Raw genomic sequence first — 12,538 nt, 5'->3', positions numbered from 1 at the left:
TTTTTTCCAAATTTTCAATAAACACATGGAAACATCAACGTCTTCGAAGACCCGTAGACTTTGATAGAATGATATTTTTTGAAAAGGTACTAAAAAGCCACAAAACAATGCACAATAGTGTACATTTAAAATAGGTAATGGACATGACCTTTCCTTTATAAAGGAAGAGCACATCTACAAATATAACTCAACATTCAACAAAATAAGTAGCCATTTTAAGTGATCCATGATATTGTTAATAAAGGCCTAAAAGGAAAATCAAACAACTAGGTAACTAGCTGTCCTTTTATCTAAGTCGATCTTCGAAAGACTTTTTGGAGAGGTAATACAATATTGTTCACCAAGCTTCATAAGGTTTCATGGTCTGTATTATGTTTACCAATTAATTCACCATGAACAAACTCATATACAACGAAGATGATCTATCAAAGATTATGATTTAGTACATCAAGTGGAATCAAACCATGTACTCTTAAGCTCGGAAGAGGATGAAACCAAGGGCTACGCCGGCCAAGACACCAAGAAAAACACCAACGTTGTAGGACATCACAGCAAGCATGAGCAAGTAGCTAGATGCAGCACTGAGGACATGGACGGTAGTCATGAGCAAGACACGGGCCATTCTCTGTTGCAATAAGGATCCAACGTAACGCATGATTTTGGGGCTCTTTCCGACCTCTAGATCCGAAGGTGGAGGAGAATCGGCCAGCTGCACCAGCCTTTTCTTCATCTCTCCAAACCATTCGTGGAAGAGCGACAGAATGCAGATGGCGGCTATGGTTAGTGTGTAGGTTCCGGGGCTTTGGGTGGACCACTCCGAGAAGAGAAGCTGAACCTTGTAATCAAAGAAGAAATAGTTGTGCATTGAAGGCATGGCCATGGCATCCCCTGTGGGCATCGGCATCGGCATCCCATCAGCCGGAGGAGGCATCGCCATGATCAAAGAAGAGTACCCCTTTCTCTCTCTTTCTCTCTCTCCCTCCCTCCCTCTGCTACTACACACACATACACACACCCGCGCGCGAACCAGAGACTTTGCTGCTGAGAAAGAGAAGAGGAGGGAGCATAGGTGCAGCACAGACGGCAGCTGGGAAAGAAAGAAGGCGACAAAGAATGCTGATCTAATCGCGCCAGTTTCAATACTAATCTAAGTTCCATGCTGTCGGGCCCCGGCATTGTCCACACTCGAGAGACCACCTCGTGGAGCTATTTTCAAGGCACTTTTGAAGAGCGAGAGCACCACGACACTCTTTTCTTTACAAAAACCATTAAATTTTTTAGGTTTCAAAACCGGTAAAAAATGAGATTTTGAATAGAAAAACCGATTGTACTCCAACTTGCTAGAAAAAAACAAATTTCTCTAACACTATTCAACACTATATGGCACAGGGCATTTAGTCATAAGGGACACCCTCGACACTATATGGCATAGGGCATAGTGTTAAGGGCCACTCCATAAGCCTACGCTCGTGTGAGTGGAGCCACTATCAAGGTACTCTTGAAGAGTGAGACTTTTTTGAAGAACGAGACATGATAAACTATATGATGACAAGAACACCCCCTTTTTTTATAACAATCATGTTACATAAAACATTCGGTTGGGTTTCCTTAGGAACGATCGAGATAGAGAGAATACTCCCCTCATCAATCGCAGATCGAGGAGATACTCTAGAGACACTGCAGCACTCCCAAAAACGAGATGGTATGTTGAAAACTTTGTAGTTGTTTTTTGTAGTCCCACAGAGCTAAAGCTAGTAAGTCCCGTTGCATGGTACATAACTCCCCATTGAACCTCTCAACCAACCCATTACACTGTGGATAGTAGGGGGTTGAAAACCTATGAGTAATGTGTAATTTATGCATAAGCTCCTCAACAATCTGGCCTCTCAAACCAGGTCCTTGATCTCTCAATAACTCCAAGGGCATACCAAATCTGGCAAAAATATCCTTAAAGACAAACTTGGCTACTTCCTTAGCAATAATGCTTTTTACACATCTAGCCTTAGCCCACCTCGTAAGATAATCCACTCTAGTTAAGATGTAGGTCCTACCCGTGGGTGGCAGTTGTGGGTAGAGGGCCAACGGAATCTAAACCCCATTTCTCAAAAGCTCCATATGAAATAATGGTTTTCCTCAACTCACGGTGCAATACTCTCCTTCCTTACTTCTGACATGGCTCATAGCTTCTGCACCAATGGTAGATATCTTTCCTCACACTTGGCCACACATAACCTGTAGTAAGAATTTTTCTCAAAGTCAACTTTAGGGAAATGTTCCCTCCACAAACCCCCTCATGACTTGCAACCATTATGGCAAAGATCTCTTCTTTGGTTGGGACCCTTATTAAAACCATATCCTTTCCTTTCATGTACAACCAATCATTAACAATATTGTACTGCAGAGCCCTTCTGATGAAACCATACTTCTGTTTTCTAGATAAACTTGAAGGTACCACACTTGTATGCAAAAACTCTTCCACTTCATGTAAACTCTCTGTTCTAGCATAACTAGGGTCGGTTATAACTATAGCATATGTATCCAAATATTTTCCCAACCCCCCCTTGCTAATATGTCTGTAGTTTGGTTACGTGCTCTTTTCACATCTTCAAACTGAACTTCTTAAAACCTCTGTAGCATCTTTCTTATTTGAAAGTACCACTCCTTCAATTTGGGATTCTTAGCCTTCCAGACTTTCTAAAGTTGTCTAATCACCCGTAAACTATCTCCTTTCATTATCAGTATGCTAATCCCTCTCTTCAGACACTAATGGAGTCCATATTCTAAGGTGGCATACATAGCTTCATTGCTAGTCTCCACATATAACTTCATTCCTTCTTGATATATTACAATACCTTCTCGATTCAACAAAACAACCCCACCAATGGCTACCCTTGAGCTCCTCTTAAAAGCTCCATTAAAAAAAAAGGAGTAAAAGCATTGGACATATTTTCTTCAAGTTCTTGCCACACCTGGCCGGTACCTTCTTCTTCTTGACGGTTTCTTCCCTCAATACCAAAAGGTTCTGCCTATAAGTCAACATATCTACCAAATTAACCCTTGTACTATCCTCCATTATGCAAGTGAATTGGAACTCTTGCAGCTCAACTAGCCATTTAGACAGTCTCTTTGATGGAAGATCAGATTAAATCACATGGGGAGGTAAAGAATAATGTGTCAATATGGTGAAAGGCTTAGGAAGTAAGTAAGACCTAAACTTTCTTAGGGCAAACACCACAAGTACCATTATAAGCTCTGCCTCAAAATAAGTCATTTATCCACTTATCTTTGCGGAATAGGAAAGAATTCTGAGAGAATCCTATGATAGCCTAATAGCTAAACATCTAGGGTTTATAAAAACCTATGTCTATGAAGAAAAGCTTCTTCTGGACAGGACTCAAAAAGAATGTACTTGATCATGTGCGGAAATGCTTAATGTGCCAAAGAGTAAAGGCAGAGAGAGTCAAGATGCCAAGGAAGCTGTAGCCTCTAGACATTCCACAGATGAAGTGGGAATGTATCAGTATGGACTTTGTCACTAGATTACCTTGAGTACAATCAGGTTACAACTCCATTTATGTGGTAGTTGACAAGCTAACAAAACTTGCCAATCTGATTCCAGTGAAAGAAACATACTCTGCAGTGGATGTTGCCGGATTTTTCCTTAAGGAGATCTTGAGATTGCACGGTTTTCCCAGGAGGATAGTAAGTGATAGAGATCCCAAATTCACATGAAAATTCTGGAGTGCATTCTTCGAAGCAATAGGAACTTTCTTGGATCTCAGCACAGCCTATCACCCCGAAATAGATGGCTAGACTGAAAGAGTGAACTAGGTAATTGAAGATATCCTTCGGTCATGCTGTGGGGCAGGGAGCCCAAGAAGTGGTTAAGCCATTTGCATATGGTCGAATTCGCTTACAATGCTTCTTATCATCAAAGTGTTGGGATGAGTCCTTTCAAAGCTTTGTATAGACAAGATTGCCTTACACTGTTGACTCATTGATCAGAGTCGAAATGTCCAGACAAATGCTTGATGACATGGACTAGCAAATGCAATCAATCCGTAAAGATATAAAGGCAGCCCAAGATAGACAAAAGCAGTATGCAGATAAAAAGAGATCAGAGAGAGAGTTTGAAGAATCAGATATGGTCTTCATTCGAGTACGACCAAAGAGAAGTTCCTTATCTTTAGGGAAGTCCAAGAAGCTCTCTCCGAGATACTGTGGGCCATATGCTGTTATAAAGAAAGTGGGTGATCTAGCCTACAAACTTCTTCTGCATCCCCATCTCAAGGTACACAATGTATTCCACGTCAGTTTGATTAAGAAGTATATACCCAGCCCGAGTCACGTGCTTGATGATGAATAATTGATTTCTCCAACTCAAGGTTAGTAGTACTCCAACCTGAGGAAATCCTTAACGTTTGAGAGAAGATTCTCAGGAGCAGAGTCCTTAGAGAATTCTTAGTAAAGTGGAATTTCTTCCCTCTAGAAAACGCCACCTGGGAGAAAGAAGAGGAGTTGGCGAAGGATTACCCCCACTTTGCGAGATGAGGACATCTCGCGTTTTTCAAGTGGGAGAGGATGTAAGATTCCTCCTCAGCCTGAATAATGAATAAACCTTTACTTCAATCCCTTGTAATCATTCCATGTTTCTAAACACATGGAAATATTATTTTTCCTTGTTTTGTCTAGTGAGATAAAAATTTCTAGAGAGTGGTAAATCAATATTGAGATATTTTTAGATTTATATATTCTACATATATCAAAAATATGTTTCCCTCAAACAAAAAATCAAAATAAATTTTCCAAGGTGCAATTGGAAATAATTAAAAATGATTTAAAAGACCTTAACCTAAAGGTCAAGATTTTTTGAAATTTTTGGATTATGGTCCAATTAAGGTTTCTATGGACCAGTAAGATTAATCCAAGTGTTGGGATGAGATAAATCCAATGAATAAAAGAAAATACCCAAAAATAAGTAAATGCCCATATAAGATGAAGAGTTGACCGAGCACAAGATTTATTAGTTAAAAATTATGAAATATTAGTTAAAATTTATGAAATATAAGATGAAGAGTTGACTGAGAACAAGATTTATTAGTTAAAATTTATGAAATATTATTAAAAAAATGAGATATTTTGGAGTAATCATTCATTTTTGACACCTTGGTAAGGAAAGTGGGAGCCTTCAAGAAGGCACCTATTTCACATGTGTGGAGGAGTTTCAAACTAAAAAATAATAAGATATTTTTATCTCCTCTCTCTCGTGGATCAAACCAAATCAAAAAGGGAGCCAAGCTGGTCCAAATCTTGTCCAAATTCAGCCAAACTGAACCTGGAAAATTCTAGAACCTAGTTGGATTTAGTTAGTGGCCTCCCTCACCTATAAATAGACCCTCATTCTTTTGTATTCTCATCTTTGAACTATACTATGCCGGTATTACTCTAAAATAAGCATATTTTCTATTATCTTCTAAAAATCCTCTACAAATTGAAGAGATTGGAGATTCTCTCTCTCTTCAACCTTCTTTGGAGTCTTCATCAACATACTAAACCAATTGATTGGTTGGGGGCCTCTCCTTAGACTAAAGAATCAAGCAATTTAAGAGGTAAAGTGTGGTTTATGGTCTTTTTTTCTTAATCTCAAAATGTTTCTCACTTCTCAACCCCTCTCAAGCTTGAGAAGCATTCAATTGAATGGCTCTTTAATGCAATTAGAACTCTGTAATGAATTTTAGTGATAAATCATATAAAATTTTTATTTATGCTTAAATTAAAATATTTTTTAAGTACATCTCTCTCTCCCCAAAATAATGGTCATTCCTATGACCAATTCTATATTCAAATGATGCTTCTCATGAAGCAATTCTCAAATCTAAAAGTAATTTCTATGCTTGTCAAATTAGAGGCCAAAGAAGTGGCTTTTTAATGCTTTTATGCTACTTAATTTATGAACAACTTAGGAATCAAGTCCATAATTGGATACTGATCCTAATGATAGTTATTCTATCATATTATATTACTAAAACTTTATGTTGTCAAAATTATTGAAAATTATCAGTAATAGCAATGGAGCTATGGTAAAATTTTTAAAAAATTAACACATAAATCATTTTCGTACATTATATGAAAAAAGGACTTCCTACCATATTCTAGGATTAATCATCCCAGGTTAATTGAATAATTTCCATCATAACCATGGAAAATTTGATTTTTATGTTTATACATAAATAGTTAATTAGAAAAAAGGGAAATTTCTAGTAATTCATTTTTATGATAAAAGAGGAATTCCCATGACAAAAGAAATCCATGTACTCCAATGAGGAAAGAGAAAAATTTAGAATAATAAAAAATGGATATTTTATTTAAATATTAAAGAAGAAATTTAGTTAAATTTATCTTTTTACATAGATAAATTTAAATGATGAAAGAGAAATTTCCACCATAATTGGAATTCAACCATCTAAATGAGAAAAATGGAATTTCTAGAGTAAAGGAATTAATGGAAATTATTATTTAATTTATAAGAGAGAATTTAGTTAAATTTATCTTTTTGCATAGATAAATTTAAATGATTCAAGAGAAATTTCCACCATAATTGGAATTCAGCCATTTAATTGAGAAAAAGTGAAATTTCTAGTGTAAAGGAATTAATGGAGATTTTTATTTAATTTTTAAGAGAAAATTTAGTTAAATTTATCTTCCTACATACATAAATTTAAATGATGAAAGAGGAATTCCCACCATAATTGCAATTCAATCATTTGAATGAGAAAAGTGGAATTTCTAACTTAATGGAATTAATGGATATTTTCATGTTATTTTTAAGAAGAATTTTAGATAGATTTAATTTATGGTAAAAGAGGAATTCCCATGATAATTGGATTGCACTCATTAAATGAGAAAAAGAGGGATTTTAAGTTTATTCAAAAAAATAGGTATTGGTATTTAGCTAAAAGAATATTTTTTATGATATTTAAGAAAAGATGGATTTGAATTAAATCTTAGTGTCAAAAGATGAATTTTCACCATAATTCTACCTAATGAATTAAGGTCGAGAAATTATGTGGCATAAAGAATGTCTTTGGATATTTTAATTGAAAAAATCACTAAATTTGTATTTACCCAAAATTAGATGTTTATGTGAAGGGAATCCTTGTTAAAACTAAACCAAATGAATTTGGTTAGACTACAAGAGGGACGGACAGTAACCCAACTTGTCCATCTCTCGATCTAAAACTTAGTGAGCAATTCCAGTTTCTAAATACAAAGAATAGACTACCGAAACTAGACTAGTTTTCCTTTGATCAAACTCACCAAGAATTTAGTTGGACAATCAGTTGGACGATGGGTAGATTACCTTGATGAGAGATCAAGGATCCTCATTTATGAAACTGAGAATTATGTAAAAAGGGGTTTTGTGGAACCAGTCTCAAACTGGAATTTTACTTGCATTGGAACCAATGTTTTTCATTCGAAGGACTGTTTTACGCCAGAATGCTTGAGGAAGCATTTGGCATATGTTTTACTAAGAGGAGGTTCCTTGGAATCAGCTGGCCGGGAGTCGTCATGGGACGTCGCTCGTGGCAAAGCCTGCCAAGGTCTTGATCAGCCTCGGTATGGTTAAAATGGTGCGCTTCCAGTACGATGGGCAAGGACCGACGAAGCGGTCCCTGAGTGAAGTGCTAGGACACCTAAGGAAAATGAATGCTTTATTTGATGGCATTTTTTAAACACACAAGCCTGATATGCATACAAGATAGTATAAGATATTAAAATTAGAATATTGATTCTTATATTAAAGAAAGTGATTACAAAGCAGATTATATCTACATTACAAATAGAAACTGTAAGATTCCTTCCCTAACCCCTTTTTGATGTCCAGCATATTCTCCTGTAATCAATTCCCTTTTCTGAAATATAAGAGATCTTGTTTCTACCTGTTTTGGCATAGAGAGAGAAAATATTCTAGAGAGAGAATATTCAGATTTTTAATATTTTTGGATAGAAAATTATCTCATCTTATTAAAATAAGTTCCCCTGAAACAAAAATTCAAAAAGAACTTTCCAATGTGCAATTGGAATTAATTGGAAATGGGTATAAAGGACTTTAGCCTAAGGGTCTAGATTTTCAAAAAATTTTGGATTATGGTCCAATTAAGGTTCTTATGGGCCAATAGCATCAATCCATGTGTAGGGAGGAGATAAATCCAATTTGTAAAAGAAGATATCCAAAAATGAGTAAATGCTCACATAAGATGAAGAGTTGAAAATGTACAAGGTACTAGTAAAAAAACTATGAGCAATATTAAAAATATGAGATATTTTGGGTATCCAAAAATGAGTAAATGCTCACACAAGATGAAGAGTTAAAAATGTACAAGGTTTATTAGTAAAAAACTATGAGCAATATTAAAAATATGAGATATTTTGGGTATAATGATTCCATTTTGACACATATGTAAGGAAGGGGAGTTCTTTAATGGAGGTGCATATTTCACATGCTTGAATGAGTTTTAAACTCAAAAATAATGTGATATTTTTATCTCTCCTCTCTCTTGAACCAAATCGAATCAAAATGGAACCAAACCGAATCAAAAAGTAACCTAACTAGGTTCAAATCTAGTCCAAATTCAACCAAACTAAATTTGGAAAATTCTAGAATTCAGTTAGCTTTGGTAAGAGCTTCCCTCTCCTATAAATAGAACATGAGTCCTTTGAAAAAAATATAGAAGAATTTTACTATACTAGAGTTATGCTGAAATAATGCTAATTTCTACTATTCTCTAAAATTCTCTCCAAATTGAAGAAATTGGAGCTTCCCTCTTTCTTCAATCCCCATTGGTGGCTCCATCAACATACTTAACCAATTGATTGGTTGGGGGCCTCTACCGTGAACAAAGAATCAAGCAATTTGTAAGGTAAATGGTAAATTTTGATCTTTTCTATAATTTCTCAATGCTTCTCTCTTCTCAACCCCTCTCAAGCTTGAGAAGCTTAATTGGAATGGTTTTTGAATGCTATTGAAGTTAATTGATGAATGGTAGTGAAGAGTTACATAAATTGATGAATACTATTGAAGTTAATTGATTAATGATAGTTAAGAATTACATAAATTTCCATTTATGCTTAATTCAAATGATTTTTATGTAATTTCTCTCTCTCATTAAAGAAATGGTCATACTCATGACCCATTCTTAATCCAAATGAAGCTTTTCATAAAGCTTTTCCTTAATCCAAGATTAATCTATGCTTGAGGCCAAATTAATGGCTTTTTTCTATGCTTTTAGTTTATGTATATTGATGATTCAATCCATTATGGATTAATGATCCAATTAGGGATCATTCTAATTATTTTCTTAATGATAAGCTTTATCCCTTAGAAAAATTGAGATTTATCAGTCATAGCCAGCGGAGCTATGGCAAAATTTTTATAAAAATTACGCATAAAATAAATTCATTCAAAGCATAAAAAGAGGACTTCCTACCATATTCTAGGAATTATCATCCTAGATTAATTGAAAGATATTCATTGTAATCCTAGAGAAATTGATTTTTATATTATGCATAATTGATTTTCATGCATAGAGGTATGCATTAAAGATTATTATTTTAACATAAAAGTGTTACTTTTATCATAATTAGATTTCATGCATAGAGGTATGCATAAAAGATTATTATTTTAATATAAAAGTGTTACTTTTATCATAATTGAATTTCATGCATATAGAGGTATGCATAAAAGTTGATTATTTTATTGTAAAAGTGTTACTTTTATCATATTGGATTTCATGCATAGAGGTATGCATAAAAGATATTCTTTTTATACTGAAAGTGTGATTTTTCATCATAAATGGATTTTATGCATAACTTAGATGCATAAGAGAAATTCTTTTATTCCAAAAGTGTAATTCCTACCAAATTGAATTTATGCATAAAGATTGATTTTTAATTCAAAAGTGTCATTCTCATCTCAATTGAATTTATGCATAGGAAAATGCATAAAAGATTGAAATTTAATTCAAAAGTGTCATTTTCATTTAAAATGAATTTATGCATAGGAAGATGCATAAAAGATTGATTTTTACTTCAAAATATTAATCTCCTTAAATAGAATTTATGCATAAATAAATGTGTAAAGAAGTCTTCTATCAAATATAAGAATTCTCTTGTATTCTATAACTAGATATGAGATGTGATAGGATGTGATAAGAGGTGTATACGATGTGATAAGAGGTGATAAGATGCTTATGAAATAAGTTAGGAGGTGATAAGATGAAGTAAGATGTGATAAGATGTGTATGGGATGAGGTAAGAAGTGTATCTGATAGGATAAGATGTATATGGGTTGTGATAGGGCGAGAATGGATGTGATGTAAAAGATTAGTTGTGAAGGCATATGGGGTTATATGAATGGGAATAAGGAAATGGATGTATGTATGTGGATGTGTGGATGTGGAGATGGGAGTGTGGATGTATGAATGTGAAAATGGATGTATGCATGAAGATGTATATGCATAGATGTGAATGTGGATGTATAGATGTGAATGTGGAATGCGGATGTGGATGTATGTATGTATGTGGATGTAGATGTGGATGTATAGATGTGAATGGAAATGTGGATGTGAATGTATGTGAATGTGGATGTAGATGTGGATGTATAGATGTGAATGGGAATGTGGATGTGAATGTATGTGAATGTGGATATATAGATGTGAATGTGGAATGTGGATGTGGATTTATGTATGTATGTGGATGTAGATGTGGATGTATAGATGTGAATAGGAATGTGGATGTGGATGTGGATGTATAAATGAGGACGTGATAGTGGATGTATGCATGTGGATGTGGATGTATGGATGTGGATATGGATGTGTATGTATGAATGTGGATTTATGTATGTATGTGGATGTAGATGTGGATGTATAGATGTGAATAGGAATGTGGATGTGGATGTGGATGTGGATGTATAAATGAGGACGTGATAGTGGATGTATGCATGTGGATGTGGATGTATGGATGTGGATATGGATGTGTATGTATGAATGTGGATATGGATGTGTATGTATGAATGTGGATATCGGATGTGGATGTATAAATGAGGATGTGAAAATGGAGGTAAGCATGTAGATGTGGATGTATGGATGTGAATGTGGATGTGGATGTGGATGTAGATGTGGCTGTATAGATGTGAATGTGAAATGTGGATGTGGATGTATGTGGATGTACATGTGGATGTATAGATTTGAATGGGAATGTGGATGTGAATGTATGTGAATGTGGATGTAGATGTGGATGTATAGATGTGAATGTGGAATGTGGATGTGGATGTATGTATATATGTAGATGTGGATGTATAGATGTGAATTGGAATGTGGATGTAGATGTATGTATGTATGTATGTGGATGTGGATGTATGAATGTGATAGTGGATGTATGCATGTGGATGTGGATGTATGGATGTGGATATGGATGTGTATGTATGAATGTGGATATGGGATGTGGATGTATAAATGAGGATGTGAAAATGGAGGTAAGCATGTAGATGTGGATGTATGGTTGTAATGTGGATGTGGATGTGGATATGGATGTGAATATATGATATGTGATGTGAAGGAATCTGAAGTGAAGAGATGGAAAATGATGTGATTGGATGAGTACACATATAAATGGAATGTGGAATAAGTAATGTTTGTAAATGCTGTTTGTAAATGGCTGTTTTAGGTCAAGAATGCTGGGGAAGCATTTTGACCGTCTTGTGATTAAGGTCGTGGAGACCTAACTAATTAAGTTGCAACTGCTGACGAAGAGTCGATGGAGGACGTCTCGCGTAGCAAGGTCGACCGAGGTCTTGACCAGCCTCGGTTCGATTAAAATGGTGAGCTTCCGGTACGGTGGATGAGGGACCAAGGAAGCGGCCTATGAGTGAAGCGCTAGGTCACCTGCGAAGGATCCTAGAGGGTGCTGACCATACGGGCTCGGGCTCTGGGTCGCCTAGGATACCCACACGTGCGTCGAGGAAGATATTAGAACAAGGAGTAAGAGTTGTTTTTTTGAAACCGGGCATGGATCTGGTTGATTGACCTTGCTGGTCTTCAATGGATGAGTCCATGGCTCTTTTTATGGATCTGTTGGTTGATCTTGCTGATCTTCAACGAGAGTCCATGTTGATTTTTATAAGTGATTATATTGTCGAGTATTATGGGCTAGGAACTATTGAAAAGGCCCCTGAGAGTGGACAGGTGGTGAGCGTTCTAGTTGCCAATGATGCCATAGATACTCTAATAAAGGAATGATGGGAAATTTAAGAAGTGATCAGTGGTACTATGGTTTCATTAAAGGATTGTTTTAAAGTTAGCTGATGCTAAGAAAAAGGCAATTTCATGCCTAATTTTATGTTTGCATGAACTTCCGGCTAGGGGGCCTTGGAACTCTTTTCCTTGGTACCCGAGACAAAACCTAACCAAATTCCAAATTGGATCCCATCACTACAGTGGTTGGGCGGTTGGCTAACCCATGGGATTGGATGGGATAAGGC

General features: G+C 35.7%; 1 protein-coding gene across 1 annotated transcript; it reads right to left on the bottom strand.

Annotated features, from left to right (window-relative positions):
- Positions 1-249: 249 nt before the first annotated feature.
- LOC147611568 (copper transporter 5.1-like) lies at positions 250-1,097 on the bottom strand. The gene has a single exon (XM_086784982.1). It carries the CDS (start codon positions 935-937, stop codon positions 473-475), a length of 465 nt encoding a protein of 154 aa, XP_086641108.1. The 5' UTR covers positions 938-1,097; the 3' UTR covers positions 250-472.
- Positions 1,098-12,538: the final 11,441 nt, after the last annotated feature.

The sequence above is a fragment of the Cibotium barometz genome, chromosome 47 (genome assembly GCF_041138505.1).
Source record: "Cibotium barometz isolate CiBa-2024 chromosome 47, ASM4113850v1, whole genome shotgun sequence".
Classification (NCBI taxonomy): Eukaryota; Viridiplantae; Streptophyta; class Polypodiopsida; order Cyatheales; family Cibotiaceae; genus Cibotium; species Cibotium barometz.
This window is presented reverse-complemented; position numbering and strand designations above follow the sequence as displayed.

What these genes read in the sequence shown, in the direction of transcription:
- LOC147611568 (XM_086784982.1), bottom strand. Translation starts at nt 937, where the DNA reads ATGGCGATGCCTCCTCCGGCTGATGGGATGCCGATGCCGATGCCCACA.